The 26,159-nt window shown below is 38.8% G+C and overlaps 1 protein-coding gene across 1 annotated transcript in view; it reads left to right on the top strand.

The window, feature by feature from the left end:
* The first annotated feature begins 7,765 nt into the window (after positions 1 to 7,765).
* BCAS3 (BCAS3 microtubule associated cell migration factor) overlaps positions 7,766 to 26,159 on the top strand; it is a 766,782-nt gene continuing 748,388 nt past the window's right edge. Inside the window, 4 exon segments of the mRNA XM_078156106.1 lie at positions 7,766 to 7,904; positions 11,086 to 11,173; positions 14,360 to 14,414; positions 23,364 to 23,439. Coding sequence (XP_078012232.1) covers positions 11,103 to 11,173; positions 14,360 to 14,414; positions 23,364 to 23,439 — 202 coding nt within the window. The 5' untranslated portion in view covers positions 7,766 to 7,904; positions 11,086 to 11,102.

The raw sequence follows: 26,159 nt of genomic DNA, 5'->3' as shown, positions 1-26,159 counted from the left end.
AAGATTCCTTGATCTTGCCCCCACTCCTACCAGCCCCCCCACCCCATGCTGTAGAAGAGAAACAATAGTTCTTTTCTGTGATGACACTATGGTATTTCACAAGAGCTGCAATCACCTGATGTAGTGATTGTCTAGTGCTTTCAGAGCCAGGGGTAAGTGATGCAATAACCAGTCCAAACCCACCAAAACAAAAACATACAGCCAAGAACTGACTGGCCTTGAAATTTACTGGACATATAATGAATCCTCTGAATGTATCTTCAAGGAATCCCAAAGGAGTTTTTGTCTGGTACTTTTCTAGGTTTGTTTCTGTTCCCACAGGAAAAGCAATCTGAGTCACTATTAAATATAATAATGGGGTGTGGGGGTAACTGGAAGAACAAAGAGCTATGGCCATGATATCACATGTTCCACTGAAAATGAATTTCCCAGCTGGAATAGCTCATATGCTAGAACTAATTCCTTTTTTTGAACCAGCATCTCAAAACTGGGCTGGGACACTGCAAACACTTGTCAGCTGATGATATTTACTGAGCTCCCAGGGTCTCAGAAGAGCACAGAAAACAAGTCCCATGGATAGTTTCTATTGTAAAATGTAGTCAACATAATTTTTCTTTTATGGGCTGCCAGGATTTTAGGAGGGTTGGGTTGCTTTTAATTTCAGGCTTTGTGAAGCAGCAGGAAAAAAAGATATTTTAGAACTTCTAGCCTCTACAAACATTGACAATCTGCTCCAATCTACATCATTTCCACACCCTGGAATATAAAGACTGCTTGAAGGGGGTTAATGGCTAGGTGGATGAGGGTAGAGATACCAGATCTCTTTATCTATGGAAGGAGTTTACTATACCCTACCTCTTCTACAATTCCAAGTGTTAGTTAATAGGATCACAGATCAAGAAATGGAAGAGACCTTACTCCTCTCCCCTTAGAGGCAATTCCAGACCTCCTCTTTCCACTCAAATTTCCCATACCAGTGTTATACAGAAAACTGAAGTCTTCATCTGAAAACTCCCAATTATCTTCTTCCAGCTGTCCCTTCCTTTATTTTAGTGTCTGATGAGGTCCTTCTCCTTACCCACACCATTTCCTCCTATCCTTTCCAGCCAATTGCCACCTTAGAACATCCCAGCCTCTCTCTCAAAACTTTAATTTCACCCTATCAACTATACTCTATGCTTGGAATGCTGGTCTTCCTTACCTTCTCTCCTTAGACTCTCCATTTTTCTTCAAGGTTCTCTGAAAGCTTTTCAACCCCTATATCTGGCTTGAGTGCTTAAATACCCTCCCCACCAATTATGTTATATTTATTTTGTCTTTATGGGGCAGATAGGTGTTACAGTAGATAAGAGTAACCCTCCTGAAGTCCTCTTGTTGTTCAGTTGTGTCTGACTCTGTGACTCCATGGGGTTTTTTGAGCAAAGATATTGGAGTACTTTGCCATCTCCTTCTCTAGTTCGCTTTACAGATGAGGAAACTGAGGCAAACAGGGTTAAGTGACTTGCCCTGGGTCACACAGCAAGGAAGTGTCTGAGACCAAACTGGAACTCAGGAAGAGGAGTCTTCCTAATTCCAGGCCTGGCTCTCTGTCCACTGTACCACCTACCTTCCCTGAAGCTGGAGAAGGAAATGGCAAACCACTCCAATATCTTCGCCATCAAAACCCAAATGGAGACATGACTGAACAACAGCAACAACAAAGTGATGACTCATCTGAGGATGTGTTGTCTCTCCCTCTGCCCAAACAGAATGTGAGCTCTTTTAAGGGCAAGGGACTGGCCCATCCCCCTCAGAACACACCGGCACACAGTAAGTGCTTACTAAATGCTTTTTGACTTGATTCATCTTCAAGCATACTCAAGTCTTGCTTATCTTTAAAAAATCTTCTCTAGAGCCTAACAAACCCTCAAGCTGTCATTCTCTATCTCTCAAAAAGAAAAATCTGTCTGTACTTAATGTTCACTTCCTTTCCTTGGGATCACGTCTCAACTCATGGCACTCTGGCTTCGGACTTCATCATTCAACTGAAACTGTGTGATTTTCAATGACCTCTTAATTGCCAAATTTAATGACTTTGTTCAGTCTTTATCTTTCTTGGCCCATCTGAAACATTTGACTACAGTCACTTCCTTCTGGATACTCCCACTTTGGGTTCCTCCTATTTAAGTTCTTCTCAATCTCCTTTACTGGCTCATCATAACAGGTCCTCTAATTATGAAAATTATCTGTACCGCAAGCTCTCACCCCAAGAATCTGGCCTGGGCCCTCCTCTTTCTTTACATCCTCTCACAGATGACTTCTTCAACTTCCATCTCTGTGCAGATAACTCCCAGATTTTTACAGTGTTTCAAAAGTCTTAGTGCAGTGGTAGGCTATTAAAGCTTAACTTAAATTTTGATAATTTAGCTTCACTAGGATTCTTGGGGATACCTTGTATATTTTTTTTTTTAAGGCAACTGGGGTTAAGTGACTTGCCCAGGGTCACACAGCTAGGAAGTGTCAAGTGTTTGGTCTGAGGTAAGATTTGAACTCAGGTACTCCTGACTTCAAGGCCAGTACTCTATCCACTGCGCCACCTAGCTGCCCCACCTTGTATATTCTTTCCAAGCTCCAGTCCTCCATCACTGTCTATCATTTCACACTGGATGTCCCTTAACTTTCAAAATCAACATGTCCAAAATAGAATTAATTATTACCCCTTAAAACCTTATCCATTTTTTAAACTCCCCTTTTCTGTCTAGGTATCATCATCCTTTCCATCTGGAAGGTTAGTAAGTTCTACTCCTTAACCTTCCCTAAACTCGTATTTCCAAAATGGTCAAAAGATATGAGTAGGTAGTTTTCAGATAAAGAAATTAAAGCCATCTATAGTCATATGAAAAAATGCTCTAAATCTCCATTGATTAGAGAAATACAAATCAAAACAACTCTGAGGTACCACATCACTATCAGACTGGCCAACATGACGAAACAGGAAAAAGATAAATGTTGAAGATGTGGGAAAATTGGAACATTAATACATTGTTGGTAGAGTTGTGAAATAATCCAACCATTTTGGAGAGCAATTTGGAACCATGCCCAAAGGGCTATAAAAATGTGCATACCCTTTGAGACCCAGCAATAGCACTTCTAGGGCTGTATCCCAAAGAGATTATACAAATGGGAAAAGGATCCCCAATACAAAAATATTTATAGCAGCTCTTTTTTGTGGTGGCAAAGAATTGGAAATTTAGAGGATGCCCATCAGTTGGAGAACAGCTGAACAAGTTGTGGTATGTGAATGTAATGGAATACTATTGTGCTACAAGAAATGATGAACAGGCAGACTTCAGAAAAACATGGAAAGACTTGTATGGACTGAGGCTGAGTGAAGGAACCAGGAGAACACTGTACACAGTAACAGCTACATTGTGTGATGACTAATGTTGATAGACTTAGCCCTTCTCAGCAATGCAAGGATCTAAGACATCTCCAAAGGTCTCATGATGGAAAATGCTATCCTCATCTAAAGAAAGAACTATGGAGTTTGAATGAAGATTGAAGCATACTATTTGCTATTTTTTTCTTGTTTTGTTTTGTTTTCTCTTTCTTGTGGTTCCTTCTATTGGTTCTAATTCTTCCTTACAACATCACTAATGTGAAAATGTGTTTAATAGGAATGTATATGTATAACCTATATCGGACTGTGCACTGTTTTGGGGAGAGAGGGGGAGAAAAATTTAAAATTCAAAAGCTTATGGAAGTGATTGTTGATAAATCAAAACAAATTAATAAAAACCAAAATAAAACAAACAAAAACAAAACAAAAAAACCACTCATATATCCAGTCAGTTTCCAAATCTTGTCATTTCTAACCCTATGACATCTCTCACATATGAGTACTCATTACTCATTCAGCTTAGTTTAGGCTGTCTTCACCTCCACCAGTCTCTTCCTGTTTCAATCCATATTCAATGCTGCTAAAATGATTTCCTTACATGCAGCTCTGCTCCTATCACTCTTCTACTTATATTCCAATGGCTTTCTATTTCTATGACGATAAAGTATAATCTGTTTGGCTTTTAAAACTTTTTATAACTTGGATCCTGCCTATGTTTTTAGCCTCATTATACGTTCCTACTCTTTCCTTATCCTTAGGGTCCAATCAAACCAGCCTTCCAGTCATTAGACCTAAAGGTAAACAAGCTTGTGAAACAAAGATGTAAATATATTAAGTTGTGAGGTTAAAGTCAGGAACCTCCTTTGTTTTTGTTTTAAGGAATATGATTTCAATATAGTCAGTTATATTGGTGGTTGGTAACTTATGAGCTATTTTGTGTCACCTTAATTGGAAATCTGATTTTACTTATTTTTGTTACTTATTTTGGGATTAGATAGAACATGTGTAGAAATGCATGCAAACTACTTATGAGTTACCTTAAAGATGTTCCAATTGTTTAAAGGGATTCTGAGAGCAATATTCTGTGTTTATGTCCATTTGAACATCCCTAATAACTGAACCAGTTTTACTACAGACAATATTTCATAAAATCTGTTTTCTGTACACGATTTGGGATTATTATATTTATACATTCCAGGTCTTTTGTACTTGTTATTAAGCATCTTAAAGCAAAATCATTTGTATAATGTTGAATTTAGGAATAAAAAAAATCTACTTAGTATGAGTACTTAACATTTACTTAACATGAGTTATATCAAGTTGTGCTTTTTCTGTGATGCACTTGTCATCAAAGTGAGATTATAATCAATACTTATTATCTAGGATATGTGATTCTTGAAAGCTGAACCCACCTGAAGCTCTAATTATTGGAACTTGCTATTTAAGACCTTATGGGACTGTTAATGTTATTATTCTGATTCTGACTCCGGGTATGATCATCAAGGAATACTACTGTGCCAATGATCCCTGTGGCCAGCAGGGCCATCTCCAGTTGTCCTGATCTATATCTTGTCATTGAACCCAGATGGCTCCAAAGGAGAAAGTGAGGCTGGTGACTTTGCACAGCCCTCTCACTTAAATCCAATTCACTTGCATGTCATGGCATCACCTCCCTGATATCATGGTCTTCTTTGAGAATAAAGGAAAAACAACAACAACAATATCTACAATTTTTTTTATATATGGGTAAGTCATTCACATCACACTCCTACCTGGTAGGTGGTTTGTTTTTTTTAAACTTCCTTCAAGACTCAGTATGATGAAATATCACCTTTTACAAAGCTTGTCCTCATCTCCAGTGCAGGCTTTCCCTAAACCACCTTGTTTTTATTTAATATTTACTTGTACATATGTGTATTGTCTTCCCCCATTAGAAATGAAGCTATTTTAGAGTAGGGATTGTTTCATTTTTGTCTTAGTATCCCCAGAGGGACACAATCAGCCAGTTAATCATTTATGAAGCACCCACTACATGTAAGGCACTGTGCTAAGCACTGAGGATACAAAGAAAGGCAAAACAGTCCCTGCTTTCAAGTTCAATCTAATGGTGGAGGCAACATGAAAACAATTATGTATAAACAAGATATATAAAGAATAAACCGGAAACAATCAATAAAAGAAAGGCACTAGAATTAAGCTTAGCACAGTACTTGGAACATAGCAGGTATTTAACAATGTCTATTGATTAAATGACTGTTGAGAATATCTCCTTGAGGCTGAAATTTGGAGTTGGAGGCTTGAGTCTGAATTCTGGATGCTACTTAAGACCTGTGTGACACTGGGCAAGTTGATTCTCTCTTGTGGGCCTCCTCTTTCTCTATAAAATGGAAAGGCAGGAGCTGGAATACATGATCTCTAAGGTGCCTTCCATCTGTACATCTGGTGAATTAGGTAGGGTTCATTGAGGAAGCTAAGTTTTCATCTGGTTTTTGAAGGGGAAGTACAGAATTGGCCATAAGGCATTTTAAGACCCAGAGCAACTCCTATATAGTCACAACTTCAATTGACCCACATCTACACTGCAATTATTGTCTCTGTATCTGATAGTCTCCATCTTGGTTGCAGTGCTTTTGTACAGGTTTTACTTCAAATTTGGAATGCAGCCCTCCTCACCTTCTTCTCTTAGATTTTATATCCTCAAAGCTTCCTCCCCTCAAACTCTATCTCCCACATCAAGTCTTGGTGGCCAGGACCCTCCCTACCAATTGCCTAATATTTACTTTGTGGTTCCAAGAAACTGTATCTTGAAAATGGGCCACATTCTGGTAAAACTGTTCTGCAGAGGGGCTAAACCAGTTGAGGATAAATGACAGGCCTGAAACCCATTGCTAAGTTAAGGGGATGTCTACCCCAAGCATGTGAAGAGTTGTCCCAGAGGAAATGAGTGGATGAGAACAATTTATTCCATTGGCCATGAAGGCAGTTGAAGCACGTGTCATGGAGTGTTTAGAGCTTAGACATCAAATATGTCAAGGTCATCAACTACATCCTGGGCCATCACTAGTCATCTAGACTTTTGTCTTGCCACTGGACTTCCATGACTCTAGAAGAGAGTGAAGCTGACCACTTTGTGCAACTCTGCCTTACTTAAATCCAATTCACCCAACACTCTGTAGTATCATTGCTCCTCTTCGAAAAATGAAGGACCAATAACTTTGTCTCTACTTAATGTGATTTCTACCAGTGCCCCAAAAGAATAGGAGTTCTTTAAGGGCAAGTGACCAGCCCAGTTTTGTTTTTGTACCCCCACAGTCTAACACAAAGCCTGGCACATAGATGCATGGTCTGGAGTCGCAAAACCCTGAGTTCAAATCCAGACTCAGACACCTATTAACTGGGTAACCCTGGGCAAGTCACTGGACTTCGGGCAGCCTCAGTTTCCTTAACTGTAAAATGAGGATAATAATAGCACTTACTTCCCAGGTAAGAATAAAATGTGATAATGTTTGTAAAATACTTTGCCAACCTTAAAGTGCTATATAAATGCTAGCTAATAGCAGGTGCTCAATAAACGTTTACTGAGTGAATGAATGACTGGTTTTCCCGCTTCCCAGGTGTTTCACAGTCACGGCCTCACGCTGCACAACGGTTACTTTGTAGCAATACTTTCAAAAGAACCAGAAAAAGCCTCCTTATTAAAGAAGAAGGTGGAGTAGAAGCAGAGGTAGAGCCCCCGCCCCATTGAGGTGATGGAACCTGAGGCTCTGAAGGGGCCCCATAGCCAAGCCCAAGCCTGGGTCCCGCTCCCACCTCCTGGGGCTCGGGAGGCTCCGCTCCTCCTCAGGAGGTCCTCAGCGCGCGCGGACGAAGGCTCATTCCCGCCAGCACCTCTGTAATCTCCCCTTGTAGAGGCTGGCACCCAGGAGCCGGAAGATAAACAAGGCAAAAGGAGGCGGGGCATAAAGGCGGCTTTGGCGCTGATGAATGGCCATTGTCCATGATTGGCAGCTGCCATGTCCACGTGCTCTGAGTTTCGAATCAGCTGTCGCGATAATTCGATGTAAACACACACATACCCGTCCTCCTGACAGACTCAGGTAGGGAGAAGGGACGCCAAAGGGACTTTACCTCAAGTGGGTTTCTTTCCGAGGCCACTGAGCCAGGGTCTTCAGGGAAAACGAGCTTATTCGCCGTTGTCCTTGTCTTGGTTGTTTTCACTACCGAATCTGAGCCGAACTTACCCCCTGTGGTGTTTTCCTCCGAGCTGCTTCCCATTGGCCAAGACTTTGCTCGTTGTCGATTGGCTCCGCCGGCCCCCGGGGGCGGTGCCCGCTTGTGGCCGAAACGCCCCTGGGATTGGCCAGTCGGCGAGTTCCGCCGTGGCGTAGGTAGGAGGCGCAGTCTGTCACTCATCCAAGGGGGACTCTAAACAGTGAGCAAGGCAGCTGGAGAGCCCGGTAACCGGCGGGGCAGCCGGTGAGGGGGCATCGGGATCTGAAGGACTGCGGAGACTGAAGGGCCGGGGGTGGGTGGGCTTCCGGGGCGGGACGCAGAGCGGACAGGGTGGCGGGGCGCGCGCTGGGCTGTGGGTGTCAGGTTAGTGGTGGGAGGTTATGCCCGGGGGCAGGGAGGGGTAGCAGTGGCCGCAGGCGCTATGGTCTGGGCTGGGAGAGGGCCCGGGAACTAGCGAGTCGGAGGCCGAGGACCCGCCCCACCCCAAGGCAGCATTGGGGTACCCCCGGGCTGGGGCCCGGGAGGAAAGACTCCGGGGCCCGAGGGCACTACAGCTCTTTTACTAGGAAAGTGGAGGTTCCCCCCCCCCCCCCGCCGCTTTGCTTGTACTCACTGACAGGAGTGGGGTGGGGTGAGTAGGGGGTCGCTTTTGTTGCAGGAGGAAGGGATACTCCCCCTCAGCGAATGACCCCACTTTATTGTTCTCTCCAGGCTCAGCTGACAGATTCCCTCCCCCATTGCTCCGAATGCATGGTCTTTGAGGCTCCCTCTTTCAGCTCCAGATTTAGGGTCCTTGTAAAGAGACCTCCTGCTAGGTGTTGTGCTTTCCTCCATGTGGGCAGTCGATCAATGGCAGCTTTCTTCACCGCTGGTGTCTCCCCCCCACCCCCTTCTCCTGTCCCCCAGTCTCCTTCATTCCCTCCCCTTAGCCAGGTGCTCTGTTTCTGCTCTCCTGATTCTTTTGAGGCATTCACAAGTTCTCATTTGGTTCCTTAGTTAAGAAGCGGCCTGGAGGGATCAGAGGTTAGAGTTGTCACCTGGAAGCATGGGGAAAGAGGGTCTTCTCTATATCTTCCGGCCTCTGCCTACCTCAGATGGAACTGCAGGGAGAAAAGAAGTTTACCTGAATGAAGTAGTATTTACTTGTCTTAGGATTCATTCTTTGTTTTGTACTGGGGTTTATCAGAGGAGTTCCCTGATTAACTTAGTGGAGAAAAACCTTTATTTGAGTCTGTATCTTTTGAAGAGGGAACCCACTGAAAGGCTCCAGCCTGATGGTATTATTGTGAATATTTAACCTTCTGAGGAGAAACTAATTTGGGTTTTTAAGAGAGCTGACTCCTTCCCTTCTTATCAGGCCTCCAGCCTTATGATTTTACTTTGAAAGCTTGGGTTCCCCTCCAAAGAGAATGAACTTGGTTTTATTATAGAAGCAATTCCCTTTTCCATGAACCTCTACCATCCCAATAACTCATATCAGTGGAGGGCAAAGTTGAGGTTTTTCTCCTCTTCCTTCTGCCATATAGCATGCCTCAAGTCTCTTGATGTTTCTACAGCCCCAGGGCCATGTGATAGATCCTCAGTCCTAGGAATTCTTCCCACTCCACCAGAATTGTAGGGTTCAGGGATTTCTACACTCTGGTCCTCAGGTGGGAATATGTGGGTTCCAGGCCACATGTGGCCTTCTAGGTCCTTGGGAGTGACCTTTTGACCAGTGCAAGTTTTACCACACAAATCCTTTTATTAAGGGAATTTGTTCTGCGAATTTTGGATTCAATCAAAGGGCTGCAATTGGAGGACCTAGAGGCCACAGGTTCCTCACCCTTGTTCTGGTCACATGGTTCATTTCTCTAAGGCTTGAGTTTAAGGCTTAAGGCTGGGTGGGGCCAGAAACTCTTAATGTCTAAGAATTTTGGTGGGAGGACCACACAAAGGTATGTATGATGGTTACAATACAGGCCTAGCATGGAGGATGGCTCAGTTCCAAAATAGCACCAACCACATCATCTCCAATTGCTGAGTATGCTTTACAAGATACTGAGAGTATTCCCTACTAGTATGTCCTCCAGTTCTGAGTATGTCCAAGTTCTCCATTGGATGATAAAATTCTAAACAAACGCTCAACATTCTTTTTTTTTTTTTAAGACAATCAGGATTAAGTGACTTGTCCAGACTTACACAGCTAATAAGTGTCTGTGGTCACATTTGAACTCAGGTCTTCCTGACTCCAGGGCCGGAGCTCTATTCACTGCACCCCCTAGGGGTCCCAGACACTCTTTAATACAGGAATTCTAAACTTTTTTTGTGTCATAGACCCTTTTGTCTGTCTTTTGAAGCTTATGAACCCCTTCTCAAAATAATGTTTTTAAATGCATAAAATAAAATGCTTAGAATCACAAAGGAAACCAGTTACATTAAAATACATTTATTAAACTATCATTATTAGTAATATCTAACATTTGTAAGCACTTTAAGGTTTATAAAATACTGTATATGTTTGATCCTCACAGCAATGCTGGTTGTTGGCAGGTGCTGTTATTCCCATTTTACAGATGAAGGAACTGAGGCTGAGAGGTTAAGTGACTTGTCCAGTGTCACACAGCTAACATGAACTAGTTCTAGGACCCTAGAGTAATTTTTCCTGCTTTTGTTTCATAAAATTGATCCAGACTGACTCTTTGCATGTAGAGTAACAGTGTGGTTGCTGGGAAGTAACAGTTGCTATTCCTTGGCAGTGCAATATGTACTAAATCATTTAGCCTGTGGGAAAACTAGTTTTAATTCACTTGTTATGGACAAAAACAACACCAAGTTCAATTGGTAGTACAGGACTCCAATATAAAAAACAAAACAAAACACTTAGGGTAAGTGTTCCATACAACTGCTAATAAATTCTCTTGATTTGAAAATAGTGTAGAAAATTTTTGAACTCAGGTTCATAGAGATGATTTGGATACATTGATGCATATTTCATTATAAACCTCTCTGCATTGCATTTTTTCTCTTTCTTCCTGGGAATGAATAAATCTATGAGAATTTGAAGTTGGTTTAATTGTTTTTGAAATGAAGGCTTACATGAAACACAAGAAAGAGAGTGTTAGATAGTGGAAAGAGTGCTGAATAACTTAGTAGACTTGGGCTTGACTCTAACTGTTGGCACTGGCTAAGTGATCCTTGACAAGGCATTTTGTTTTTCTTTTGCTCATTTTATTTCATCTGTAAACTGATGATAATAATGCTTAGCTATGTGATGAAAGTACTTTATAAACCCCAAAGCTTTATCTAAATGTGAGTTATTATAATTATTATGAAATAAAAATTTAGATCCATATTTTCCCAGTTTCCTTCTGGACAATAATTACTAAAGAAATATCACAAATAGGCAGGCAGTCCTGAAAAGTACCAAGAATTGGGTGAGTAAGCATAAATTTTCTCACAAAGTGATTCTGTTTTTTCCTCTATTCTGGAAATAGGTATTGCGAAAGCAGATATGGCTACAGAATCTCCACGAAGGCCCAGCCGATGTACTGGGGGAGTTGTGGTTCGTCCTCAGGCTGTAACGTAAGGAAATTTCAGAATAAGCTCATTGGCTAATGAAAACTTATACTGATTTTTGTCTTTAGCCATGACCTGTATGAAAGTGGTTTCTCCTTTTCAGAGGCAGTGCTTAGTTTTGGAAGAGCCTTTTTATTTTGGCCTTGTCAGATAAGTCGATCCCTTGAAAGAGAGATATGGAGGACCATTTGTTCTACCTCAGCCATAGTTTGGGTCCACTACAAATTTATGTTCTCTTCTCTCATCTGGAGCGCTGCAATAAGAGGCAATCCTTTTATTCTTCCCTAATCAATTCTTTATCCCCCTTGGAACTTTCTCTTCTTCAAGCCTCTCACATCACTCCCTTTCCCACCGTTTTAGTTGGGGACTTCACTTCATACTTTGCTGAGAAAATTGAGGCCATTTACTGAGAGCTCCTCTTTACCTTCTTGACTATATCCCTGATATATATCTTTCTTCAAGGCTCTGATGAAGTTCCAAGGCTAATCCCTCTGCATACATCCTTGAACTCACTATAATCCACACTATTTCTAATCATCAATATCTCACTATCTTTTGACTCCTTCCCTACTGCTTATTAATATGACTATATCTTACTTGTCCTTGAAAACCCTAACTTTCTCTTACTTTGCTTGCTGGCTAGATATCATCCTATATCTCTTTACCCCTTCTCCTTCAAGCTCTTTGAGAAAGCCATCTCTATTAGGTGCCTTTCCTTTCCTCTCACTAACTTCCAAGCATTCTGCAATCTACAGAATTAAGTCAAACTGCTCTCTTCAAAGTTACAAAGTTACAGTGATCTCTTATTTGCCATGGCCTTCTTTTTTTTAGTCTTCAGTCATCTTGACCTCTTTGCAGCATTTGACACTGTTGACTTCGTTCTTCTCTTGAAGATTTTCCCTCTGGGTTTCATGACATTGTTCTCTTTTATTTCTCTTCCTTTTGGGTTGACTAATACTTCTCGTTCTTTTTAGCTGTGTCATGTCCAGTAACTGTCACATCTCTTAGGTCTCTGTCCAGGGCTTCTATTTTTCCTCTATACTTGATGATCTCTTGATCTCACATGGCTTCAATTATCGTCTTTTGGCAAATGATTCCTAGATTTACATATCCATCCCTATTCTTTTCTAAGCTCTAGTCCTGTACTACCAACTGCCTGTTGGACATTTTTAACTAGATATACTATTGGCATCTCAAACTCAACATGTCTGAAAGAAAATTATCTTTCCTCCAAACTTTTTCCTCAGTTCAACTTTCCTATATTCTTTTTTAAAAAAGAAATTTATTATTAATTTTTAATATTCATTTAAAAATGAATGAGTTTGAAATTTCTCCCTCTCTCCCATCCATTGAGAAGGCAAGAAATATGATATGAATTATATATGTGAAATAATGTAAAACATATTTCTATATTTGTCATGTTGCAAAAAAAAGTTGAGAAAAATAAAGAAAATGAAAAAAAAATGTTTCACTTTGCCCTCAGACTCCATCAGTTGTTTCTCTGGAGGTGGAAAGCATTTTTTCCTTATAAGTCCTTCAGAATTGTCTTGGACATTATATTGATCAGAGTAGCTAAGTGTTTCACAATTGTTTATCCTTACAACATTGCTGGTACTGTGTACAGTGTTCTCCTACTTCCGCTCATTTCACTTTGCATCAGTTCATTTAAGTCTTTCAAGATTTTTCTGAAGCTGTCCTGCTCTTCATGTCTTATATCTGGGTATTCCCCTTGACTCTTGCCTCTCCCTCACTACCTCTCTATCATTAATTGTCAAATCTTTCTAATTCCACTTCCACAATAGAGCTCATGCTCACGATATATCCATACCCTTCTGTCCACTCACACAGCTATCACTTTAGTTTAGATCTTCCTTAATTCTTCTCTAGATTATTGAAACTCACTCCTAGTTGGTCTCTGTCCCCCCAGTCTCTCCGCTATCCAATCTGTCTTCCAAATTGATAATCTTACAACTCTTTTATCACATGTCTAACCATGTCACTCCTTTGCTCAAGAAACTTCGATGACTCCCAGTTGCTTCTAGGAAAATATACCATCTCCCCATTTTGCTATTTACAGCCTTTATAGTTTAGCTCTAACTTACTGGCTGAGTCTTTCTATTCTTGCTGTTTGAATCTATGCTTTCCAGTCTATGCATGCCTTCTTCCTTCATGCTTATGACAGATATTAATGAAATACCCTTTTGCTCCTTAATGTCGGTAAATTATTTGGATAATTTTGGTTCTTGTAATTTCTCTTTGTTGCACAAAGAGAAACAAGGAAAGTTAAGGAAATCAGTTGATGTATATTATAATTCTGGAAAAAATATAACATAGTGCTTTATGTACATTAAATAATAGCTTTGGTCATTTTCCTTGATTATTTTTGCCTGTAGCCAGCACTTGTAGGTCTTTGGGTGATTTTTAAGATTCAGGATTATCTTTTTATAACAAATTTGTGTTGTTTGTGCTTTCTCTGCTGATATTCACATCCTTCCCATTTTGAATATCATTGGCAAGTTACACGTGTTACTTTCTGTCTCTTTTTAGACAAATCTTTCACACCTTTTAACCTTGCTGCAGAGCCATGAGGCTTTAATGACTGTATTTCTACATCTTTACACTCTGTCCTGCAATAAAATATTGTTTCAAGTTTGGAGGGTAGAATACTTAGTATGGAGTCATCAGCATCATTTGTCTTAGATCTAACTAGGGCATTATTTTACCCTGGGTCAGAGGTAAACTCGTTGCTTAAGTAAATCATTAGGGCTTCCGTCAATACTGAGTTCCTTTTCCATCATCTTTTTAAATAAGATCTGCAGGTATGGAAAAAATGACCTTATCAAGAGGAGAAGGCTATAAATATGCCAGGAAAGAATTCTGAATATGTGTTCATGTTGTTTTTTTTTCCTTTGTTGTTAAATTTTATTCCTAATAAAATTTTTTTTTTAAAGTTCCAGGCTCAGTTACATTCAAGCTTTTAGGTTATATGAGACTAGAAAAATGAGGCTGTTCCAGCTGGTTAAATCGAAAATAACTGTGTGTTGGAAGTCGGACTCTTATGTTGACTCACTCAGAGGGGAGGTTCACTCAGAGCTTATAAAACTAATCTTTTCCCATTATTTACACTATTCTCTATTATCTTAAGCTTCCATGGTGATTTTTCTCCATTTTATTCTTTTTTTTTCCCCCCAGGGAGCAGTCTTATATGGAGAGTGTTGTGACTTTCCTTCAGGATGTTGTGCCACAGGTAAGTGACTGTCTGTGGCTCTGGAAATGTTTTTATTTTGCCTCGTGCAGATGGGAAACATTTTGCTTCAGTTACCTTAGCCCATGTTCCAATAGGCTTTTGCTCTTTTCCCCTTCAGAGTTTCAGTTGAAAGACTATAGTTGTGACTATTCAGAGTTTGATCTATCTTGAGAGGAGAATTTTGTTATTTGACTTTTGTTGGCATGGAAGAGCCCAGTGGAGTAATATGAGGGCTCAATGCCTCCTGGGACAACTGTGCTTTAGGGGTTAGTTGGGCTGGGGGAACAAGAGTCCCTGGCATTGGATCTTTTTCCTCAGTTCCACTCCCATAGTTTTTTCCTTCCCTACCTCTATGTTCTGTGTTTGTAGAATGTGATATGAATTGGTTGGGAATTTGTTGAACTGGAAATCAGACTTAAACACAAAACTGCATCTTTTTTTTTCTTTTTTGGTGAGGCAGTCAGGGTTAAGTGACTTGCCCAGGGTCACACAGCTAGTAAGTGTCAAGGGTCTGACGCCAGATTTGAACTCAGGTCCTCCTGACTCCAAGGTCGGAGCCTCTATCCATTGTGCCACCTAGATGTCCCTTGAACCTATTTTCTTGTTGAACAGTGTTTTAAAGTTATACGAAAGCCTAATTACCTCAACTTTTTTTTTTCTTTTAGCTGGGTAGGCTTTTATGTATCACTTGTTCTTTCCATTAGAAATAACAGAGGTTGGAATGCTTCTAAATATTCTTTTCAAAATATGAGGCCTTATCAGTAGTAAAATGGTTAGGATTTCCTAGATACATAAGTTCTGATTCCACTTTGTTTTTACATTTCCTGTTATCAGTTCTACCAGACTAGTCCCCTGGAGAGCTAGTACTCCTGGGACTTGTCCTTCTTAGGCAGAGGAGAGAGAATAAAAGCAATCATGCTACTAGTGCTGGCTAACATTTATATAGTTCTTACTATGTACCAGACACTATGCTGAGCACTTTATAATAATCTTCTTTGATCCTCACCATAACCCTGAGAGGTAGGAATTATTAACCTCAGTTTTACAGATGGGAAAACTGAGGCAAATGCTGGTTAAGTGACTTGCCTGGGGTCACACAGCTAGTTAGTGTCTGAGAACAGATTTGAACTCTAGGCCTGGCTCTCCATCCACTGTGTCACCTGATCCTAGAATAATCTATAATATATATACACATATATATTCTAGAATTATCTTTGTAATGGAACTACTGAATTTAGGAAAAAGGCTTCATGATGGTGACTTTTTTTCTCCTCTTCCCATGCCATCATGAAACCTGTTGTTGAAAAAGGCCATTGGTGCCACACCAACTTTGACAGACTTTTAAATAGTCCTAAAAGTATTTGTGATTGTTTTAAATAAACTACAATCATCATACAAGGGAAAGTACCAGTGGAAGATAATAAGAGTAAGAATGAAGTGGAAACAACTTATGCATCAGGAAATGTATCTCATTCCTTTTTTATTGTCAGCAACCTTAATTAAGTATATACTGTTTGCAGGTAACAGACACTATGTGAAAAGTAGTTCTGTTAGAACAGAAAAAGCTAACAGTCTAATTAAGGAGATTAAATACACAAAATAACTGGAGAATATTAGCAGACTGTAAGTGAATAATTGCAAAATATCATAGAAGAAATTGCATACTAGCTGCATGACTAAGGTAAATCACTTAACCTCCCTCCAAGACAAGTTACATATGAGTTGTTGATTTGAATTAGTGGAGGGAGTTTCTGAAATGAGAGGGCCCCACACTGATGAACTCATGGTTTGGACATAAAAAAAAGTATGTAATTAAATAATAATCAATCTCCAGTAAGTGCCATATAATAATAGGTTGCTAAAACTGTATCAGTGGAAGTTTCTCCACACTGATGAAATCACAAGTAGAATAAAAGTTATTCTTTACTTTGTCTTATTGTCTCTCTCCTCTCCCTTATTAGATTTTATGTAAGTTGAGAGCAGGAACTGAAAGAGACTATTAGGAGGTTATGAAAATAGTCTAGGCAAGATGTGATATGGGCTTAAACTATGGCGTTTATAGTAGGAAAGGAAAGTGGAGGTCATACAATAGGAGAGAGATTGTAGAGGTAGAATGAGTGAGAATTTATTGTACATGGTAGGGGGTAATGGAGACAGAAGGGATAAAGTTGACTACAAGGTTTTGAGCCTGAGTGATGGTGATAATAACAGGAAAGGGGATGCTGAGAGAGGCAAGGTAGATTCTGATGGAAAGATGTTTGATTTTTGAAGGAGAAATGGGAAACATTGGAGCAAAGGTATGTAACAAGGGAAAATTTGACATTAGAAGTTTGACATTAGAAGCAGAAATTACCAAGTTGTGTATTTGGGATAGGAAGGAGATTCATTTGGTTAATGCAGACCAATTGCATTGGTGGAAAAGAGGACAAAAATATTTCTAGAGAAACTTGAATTAGTTGGTAGAATTTAGAGTTGCTGTGCTAGGTGTCCTCAACAAAAGTCTTGACCAATCAGAAGTGATGGGCTTTGCAATATGTCCAGGAATAAAAGAAGTGGATGAAAAATATGCCTTATCTAGATTTTGGTGTGTAGTTTGATGACCAGCTCTTTAAATGTTATGCTGTCAATTCATATATCTTGAATAGGCCCTGGAAGTGGATGTAAAATAGAAGAGAGGGCACTAGATTGTATTTTTGGGAACTTTTGGAAATTATGCAGTGCTTTTGTTATTCCTGTCCTTTTCCACAAAGAAAGCCTGTCTTTTAAATACAAGTCTTCTCAAGGTCATGTAAATGTCACCACAAATCATGAATTAGCATGATCTGAGAAGAATCAGAATTTGAGGTAATCAAAATGGCAGTGGGAAAATTCATGGTAGATGTACTTAGGTTGTAACATACAATGTACTCTTACTTGAGTTGGAAATATAAAGAGACTAAATTCACATTTTAGTTCAATAAATGTTAATGTGCTAGTTACTGTGTTATGTGCTGTGATTACAAAGTAAAAAAAGAAACAGTTTCTGCCCTCAAAGAGCATATGTTCTGCTGAGAGAAAACCACAGGGACACAGACAAGTAGACACAGTTTATACAGAGTGAATGCAAAATAATTTATTGGAGTTTCAGGGAGAGAACACTAACAACTAGGGGCATTGAAAAATGTCTCAGAGAGGAGGTAGCATTTGAAATGATGAGCTGAGCTTTTAAGGTAACTATGGATTCCTAGAAGCAGAAGAAAGGAGGTATTGAATTATAGCATTTTATTACTTTTTAAAAGCATTTTCAAAAGTTTATTTCTTTTTGACATTCTTTTTTAAAAAAAATTTGAATTCCAAATTCTCTTCCTCCCTCCCTCTCTTACTCATTGAGAAGGTAAGCAATATTATATTAGTTATACATATGAAATCATGCAAAACATATTTCCACATTAGCAATGTTACCAAAAAAAAAAGAAACGAGGCAAGAAAAATAAAGTGAAAAAATTATACTTGAGTTTACACTCAATTCATCAGTTTTCTCTTTGGTGGTGTATAGCATTTTTCATCATGGGTTCTTTGGAATTGTCTTGGGTATTGTCTTGATTACAGTAGTTAAGTCTTTCATCCTTAGAATATTGCTGTGACTGTGTACAATGTTCTGATGGTCTTGCTCACTTCACTTTGCATCAGTCCATACAGGTCTTCCCAGGTTTTTCTGAAACCATCCTGCTCATCATTTCTTATAGCACAATAGTATTCCAACACAACTATATGCCACAACTTTTTTTTTTTTGCTTTTTGGAGAGGCAGTTAGGGTTAAGTGACTTGCCCAGGGTCACACAGCTAGTAAGTAGCAAGTGTCTGGGGCCAGATTTGAACTTAGGTCCTCCTGACTCCAAGGCCAGAGCTCTATCCACTGTGCCAACCAGCTGCCCCAGTAAAGTCGTTTTTTTTTTTTTGGGTGAGGCGATTGGGGTTCAGTGACTTGCTGAAAGTCACACAACTAGTGAGTGTTATGTGTCTGAGACTGGATTTGAACTCAGGTCCTCCTGACTCCAGGGCCAGTATTCTATCCATTGTGCCACCTGGCTGCCCCATACCACAACTTTTTTAGCCATTTTCTTTGATAGGTATCCTCTGAGTTTCCATAACATAATATATGTTTTATATATTATATAATATAATAAAATAACATAGTCAGTTAGGTATCGAAATCTAACTTGCCCTATAGGCAGTAGGTGGGAAAAGGGGAAAGAAAAGGGAGGGGGATAGAAGAGAGGGAAGAAGCAGTAAAGGTAAAGGAGAATAAAAGGGAAGGGGCTAATAGAAGGGAGGAGGGACTCAGGGAGGCGGTGGTCAAAAGCAAAACACTAGAGAGGACGAAAAAGGAGAAAGGAGAAAGAAAACATAAATGGGGGAAAAAGATAGGGAGAAAGATAAAGATAGTAATCATAACTGTGAGTGTGTATGGGATGAACTCTCCCGTAAAACAGAAGAGGATAGCAGAATGGATTAAAACTATAATCCTACAATATGTTGTTTACAGGAAACACATTTGAAAAAGAGTGACGCACACAGGGTAAAGGTAAAAGGGTGGAGCAGAGTATATCATGCTTCAGCTGAAGTGAAAAAAGCAGGGGTAGCAATCCTGATCTCAGACAAAGCAAAAGCGAAAATAGATCCTATCAAAAGAGATAAGGAAGGAAACTACATCCTGCTAAAAGGCACCATAGACAATGAAATAATATCATTACTAAACATATATGCACCAAATGGTATAGCATCCAGATTTTTAGAGGAGAAGTTCAGGGAGTTACAGGAAGAAATAGACAGCAAAACTATGCTAGTGGGGGACCTCAACCCCCACCTCTCTGAACTAGATAAATCCAACCACAAAATAAACAAGAAAGAAGTTAAGGAGGTGAATAGAATATTAGAAAAGTTAGGTATGATAGACCTTTGGAGAAAACTGAATGGGGATAGAAAGGAATATACTTTTTTCTTGGTGTTACCTGGTACATACACAAAAATTGACCATGTACTAAGGCATAAAAACCTCACAAACCAATGCAGAAAGGCAGAAATATTAAATGCATCCTTTTCAGATCATGATGCAATAAAAATTATATGTAATAAAGGGCCCTGGAAAGATAAACTAAAAAATAATTGGAAACTAAATAATCTAATCCTAAAAAATGATTGAGTCAAATAATAAATCATAGAAACAATCAGTAACTTCATTCAAGAGAATGACAATAATGAGAAAACATACCAAAACTTATGGGAGGCAACGAAAGCAGTTTTTAGGGGAAGTTTTATATCTCTAAATGCTTACAAAAATAAAATAGAAAAAGAGGAGATCAATGAATTGGGCATACAACTAAAAAAACTAGAAAAAGAACAAATTAAAAATCCTCAAAACACCAAATTAGAAATACTGAAAACCAAAGGAAAAATTAAGAAAATTGAAATTAAGAAAACTATTGAGGGGCAGCTGGGTAGTGCAGTGGATATAGCACCAGCCCTGAAGTCAGGAGGACCCGAGTTCAAATTCGGCCTCAGACCAAACATTTGACACTTACTAGCTGTGTGATCCTGGGCAAGTCACTTAACCCCAATTGCCTAAATATATATGTGTATATATGTATATATATGAAAACTATTAAGCTAGTAAATAAAACTAAGGCTTGTTTTATGATAAAAACAATAAAATAGATAAACCTTTGATTAATTAAAAAAAAGAAGAAAACCAAATTACTAATATTGAGAGTAAGGTTCAAACAATGCTCATTTCCCTCCATTCTTTTCCTCTACTGTAATAGGTTTTTGTGCCTTTTCCTGTAATGTAGTTTACTCTTGTCTCCCTCCTCCTTTCCTTTTCTCTCAGTACAGTTTCTTAGATCAGATTAATCCACTTACTTGGATCCATTTAACCTACTTGATTAGATTTTTTTTTTGTTTGCCCTTATTAAAATCATGTTGTTTCTTTCTGTTTTGTTTACCTTTTTATGTCTTTCTTGAGTCTTATATTTGAAGATCAAATTTTCTGTTGAGCTCTGGTCTTTTTATCAAGAAGGTTTGGAAGTCCCCTATTTCATTGAATATCCATCTCCTCCCTTGAAAGATCATGCTCATTTTCGCTGAGTAGTTGATCCTTGGTCGTAATTTAAGCTCCTTTGCCTTACAGAATATCATGTCACATGACCTATGGTCTTTTAATGTAGAATCTGCAAGGTCCTGTGTAATCCTGACTGTGGTTCCATGATATTTAAATTGTTTCTTTCTGGCTGCATGCAGGATTTTCTCTTTGACCTGGTAATTTTGGAATTTGGCTACTGTATTCCTTGGAGTTTTTCAATTTGGGATTTTTTTCAGGAGGTAATCGATAGATTCTTTCTATGGCTATTTTACCCTCTGGTTCTAGGAGTTCCGGGCAGGTTTTCCTTTATGATTTCCTGAAAGATACTTTCCAGGCTCCTTTTTTCATTGTGATATTCAGGTAAACTAATAATTTTTAAATTATCTCTCCTGGATCCATTTTCCAGGTCTGTTGTTTTACCAATGAGGTATTTTACATTTTCATTTATTTTTTCATTCTTTCGTTTCTGTTTGACTAATTCTTGCTCTCTTATTGAGTCATTAGCTTCCATCTGCCCAATTCTAATTTTTAACAAATTGTTTTCTTCTGTTAGATTTGTATCTCCTTCCCCATTTGGCTAATTGTATTTTTTAGGGACTTGTTTTCCTCAGTTAATTTTTGTCCTTCTTTTCTAAGCTATTGACTCTCAATTGAATACCACTCATTTCTTTTCCCAATTTTTCTTCCACCTCTCTCATTTGACTTTTTAAATCCTTCTTGACCTCTTCCAAGAAGGCTTTTTGGGCTTCAGACCACTTTATATTCCCTTTTGAGGTTTAGATGTGGGTTTGTTGACAATATTGTCCTCTTCAGAATTTCTGCCTTGATCTGCACTGTTCCCATAATGAGAATCTATTGTATATTTCTTTTTGTTCATGGTGTTTGCTTATTTCCTGGCCTTTAAAGAGATTGAGCTCTCCTGCTGGGGAGCAGGGGGCACTGACCCAAGCTTCTTGTGTTGGGAGCCCAGGGCCTGGTCACTGATTTTGTGTGCTGGGGCCTTCGATGCTGGCAGTTGGAGGCTTTAGGGTTCTGGCAACCTACCTGGTGTTGGACTGGAGCCATCAGCACTGGAACTCTAAGGGTAGGTTTGGGTAGTGTGGCCCCTGGCGGCTGCTTGCTCAACCTGGTCTTTCTTTCCTTTTGCTTTGTTTTCACAAGGAAAGAATTTAAGTACCTAGGCCCCATTGTCAGGTTCACACATGATTTAGCAGCCACCATTATCAAAGAGCAGAAAGCTTTAACATGCTATTCTTGGCTTATAACCAAGGGTAACTTGTCCAGTATAACTGGGTATAATGCTACAAGGAGAAAAATGGATCGTTAATGAAATAGAGGACTTTCAAGTATTTATGATTTAAGGACTAGAACTGTGTAGAAACTTAGAAGTTGAAATAAAGGAATCAAGAGAAATATAAAAAGGTAAAAATGAATGAATAAAGGAATGGAGGATAAAATGCTTACTTCCAAATATGGGGAGGTGATACCTTATCATCATCGAGTACATAGAGGGAGTCAGGGAGACAAGGCTTGAGAGTGGTTGGTTCTGTTAGATCTTGATAATCTTAAGAGAAGAATGTAAACAGAAGAGGAATGCACTGGGGAAGAGGGAGAAAGGAGTAGAGAAAGAAAGGTAAGGGAAAATTATCTTACATTATCAGGGTTTGCAAGTAGGCATCTATGCTAATGAGGAGAGGGAAGGTAGAGTAGCTTACACTTCAATCTCATTCTTATCTGAATTGGTCAAAGGAGGGAAACCTATATATGTGAGCACACACACATACACACAGAGGTGGGTACAGAAATATATTTCACTCAACAGAAAAATAGAATAAGGGGGGAAAAGAGGTGATGGGGACTTAGAGAGAGGGTAGATTAAGGGAGGGATTAGTCCTAAGCAAAACAATCTAAGGATGTACAAAAATACTTATAGCTCTTTTTAATGTGGCAAAGAATAGGAATCTGAAAGAATTGCCCTTAAATTGGAGAATGGTTGAACAAGTTATGGTATATGAGGACAATGTAATACTGTTGTTATAAGAAATGATGGAGATGATTTCAGAGAAACCTGGGAAGGCTTTTATGAACTGAGGCAGAGTGAACAGAATTAGAACAGTTTCTAAAATGACAACAAATATGATAAAGACAACTTTGAAATAGTTAGGAACTCTTATCAGTGCAATAACTACCACAGTTCCAGAGGACTAATCATGAAATGTGCTGAGCACCTCCTGATGGAGAGGTGAAGGGCTCAAGGGTGCAGAATGAGACATTTTTTTCTACACAACTGATATGGAAATTTATTTTGTTTGCTATACATATTTATGACAGATTTTGTTTTTCTTTTGTTCTCAGTTGGGGATGGTTGGGATGGGAGAGTGAGAAGGATTTTTGCTGATTAAAAAAGTTATATAATTTTAAAAAATTACATTATATGTATAATACATTTCTGTGGTGATTTTTAGCCAAGTTATTCCTAGATAATGGAAATTTCTTTTATGTAGTCCAAAAACTTTTCTTGATCAAGGCTACACAAAATTAGACCAGACCTCTAGATAAGTTCCTGTAGAGAGAAAACTGCTCCAAATTCCCGTATTGTTTTGTCAAATGGCTATTTTTATAGGGCCTGCTACGTAAATTTGGGGTGATGAAGTTGGAGTGGGAAACAGCTAGTTTAATTTTAGTACTTGCTATACAGGAAGCTCCATGGAGTTTGAACATAAGATGACTGTTGCAAGGAATGCAGTATTTAAAAATTTCTTATTGGGACTTTGGGTTATTAAAAGTTGTAGAATGTAATTTTAATACCAATATTTTAATTTCTCATCTAGGCTTACAGTGGTACACCTCTGACAGAAGAAAAGGAGAAAATAGTATGGGTCAGATTTGAAAATGCAGATTTAAATGGTATGGTTTTATTCTTAAGAATGCTATTGAAATTTTTGTTCAAGGTTGAGTTATTTCCATGAACTCCAGTAAATATTCTTTCATAAAAAGTATGTTTTCAGTAACTCAAATGTTTTTTGTTTTTTCTTTTGGTGAGGCAATAGGGGTTAAGTGACTTGCTCGGAGTTACACAGCTAGTAAGTGTCAAGTGTCTGAGGCTAGATTTGAACTTAGGTCCTCTTGACTCCAAGGCTGGAGCTCTATCCATTGTGCCACCTAGCTACCCCCATAAAAAGTATGTTCAGGTCAAATTTTGGTGAATGATTCCAAAATAGTCTTCAGTGATAAAAATTTTACTTTTTTCCCTTAGATTTTAAAATTTGATACACTGAAACAACAACAAAAAAGTTTTGTATCTCTCTTCCAAATCACATAAAAGATGAGGACCAACATTCTATACCAAGCTCTTCATGTGAGGTTTGGCAGCACTCATTGCCAACGAAGGCTGCAGAGGGCAGTGGAACGAATATTGGGCTTGGATTCAACAGAGACTTGCCTCACTTTGGTTATTGCCTCAGACTCTAGTTATTTGACCATAGGGACATCACTTTATATTTCTGGGCCTCAGCATTCTCATCTGTAAAGTGGGAATAAAAATACTCTCAGGGCTCTTGTGAAGATTAGATGAGATAACATAGGTAAAGCACTTTTCCAGCCTTAAAGCTTGATATAAATGTGTCCCATGCTTATGATGGTAATTGAGTACTTGCTTCATTTGAGTTACTGAAAGCTGTAGTTGATTGTCTCAATGATAATAGTTCTTATTTATTAAGTTTTTTACCATTTGATAAATAGAGGCATCATTAAAGCAATCCCATGAGTGATTAGCAAAGTATTTATTGTTAACTCTATTTTGTAGATAATAAAACAGAACTGGGGTTTGAGCCCAGTTCTCAATCTAGGGTTTCCTCACAGACTATTGCCCGTGTAGCCCATAATAATTGTATTTCTTAGCCTCTTATTAAGCAGACATAGAAAAGATTTCCTCCACCTCTGAATAGAATAAAGATTACTCTGTGCATTTGAAATAGGAAGATCTTGGATAGTGTGTATCTTCTGTCTTCTGAGTTTTTTTCTGTCAGATTTTCCTTGTATAATTGATAATTTGTTTTGGAAATGTTTATATCTTCCCTTTATGAAAGGCAGGCTGGCAAAATGAAACTAAAGGACTAGACATAGAGAGACTTGGATTTGAATCTTAGCTCTGACAAATAATATTTGTTTTACTTTAGGCAAAACACATTAATGTGCCTGAACTGCAATTTCCACTTCTTAAAATGGGGTAACAGTACCTTCCCTCAATGCCTTACAGTTGTGGGGAAAATACTTTTTAAACCTTAAAGTATTATATAAATGTGAGATTGGTACTACATTTTTTTCATTATGTTCCATTGCCAATATCTTTAGCCTCTTAATTATTATTAATAAGTTCAGCTCCTCCCTTCTGGATTTTCCTCATAATTTGCCTCTCTTCATTTATCTTCTTGCTTATGGTCTTTTATCCCTCTCTGTTTATGATTGTTTTTTGATCCTATGGATTCCAGTGTAAATGACTGAAATATGAGGTAGGAAAGCCCTTTGTACAGTGGGTTTTTAAGATTCTCTGACTTTTTCTGCCAAATTTCCACCATATTAGCTAGGTTAATTTGTAGTTTTCCCCCCAAGATTCCTGTAAGTTTTATTGCAATAAACCACTACAAACCATTATAATAACCATCAATAAAAGCAGGTAATCCAATAAATACACAAAACAGAGTAAGTTCTTATGTAAAGTCCTTAGTAATTAGGAAGGTCAAACCAAATGAATAAAAAGTTAAAAAAAAGTCCCTTTCAAATTCATCTCAAGTTTTGCTGCCTGTGCCTTATCTTTCAGAATATACACTTCTGCTTCTGTTGATTTCGCCCTGTATAATTTCTTTTTTTTTTTTTTTGGGCTAGGCAATGGGGTTAAGTGACTTGCCCAGGGTCACACAGCTAGTAAGTGTTATGTGTCTGAGGCCATATTTGAACTCAGGTCCTCCTGAATCCAGGGCCAGTGCTCTATCCACACCCTGTATAATTTCATTTAGGTCTTTCTATCTTCATGTCTATGGACCACAATATTCCATTTCATTAATATGCCACCATTTATTCATCCATTCTCCAGTTGTTGCACATAGGGTTTTTTCCAGATATTTGCTGCCATATATAGAACAGCTGTTAATATATCTGTACATATAGGTCTCTTTTCCTTTTTGTGATATTTTTTGGGTAATATTTGCACATTTAAAGTGAAAAGGTTTTGGCTGATTTCTCTTATTACATATTGTTCTAACTTTTGCACCAATCTACGATCCCAGTGACATTGTTTTAGAGTTCCTATTTGCCCCCTGCCCCAACCTATTGAATTTGATCATTGTTTATATAGATTCCTTTTTGAAATACAATCCTAGTTCTGTAGGTTATTAGTGTGGTAGGAGAACTACTGGTAGACCTTGAGGGAGGGTCTTCCGAGTAACTACAAGCTGAGTTTATTTCATAAGTACATATTTTGGTAGTGGCAATACTACTGATGTATTTACTTACACTGCTTGGGGGCACAGGCCTTGCCTTGACCATAGGAGAGAGGGATTCCCTTTTGCTGAATCACATGGTTCAGATCCCGACTCTGATAGCAACACCTGGAGCCCCTAGTCATAGTC

The sequence above is a fragment of the Phascolarctos cinereus genome, unplaced genomic scaffold, assembly GCF_003287225.1.
Source record: "Phascolarctos cinereus isolate Bilbo 61053 unplaced genomic scaffold, phaCin_HiC Scaffold_5;HRSCAF=322, whole genome shotgun sequence".
Classification (NCBI taxonomy): Eukaryota; Metazoa; Chordata; class Mammalia; order Diprotodontia; family Phascolarctidae; genus Phascolarctos; species Phascolarctos cinereus.
This window is presented reverse-complemented; position numbering and strand designations above follow the sequence as displayed.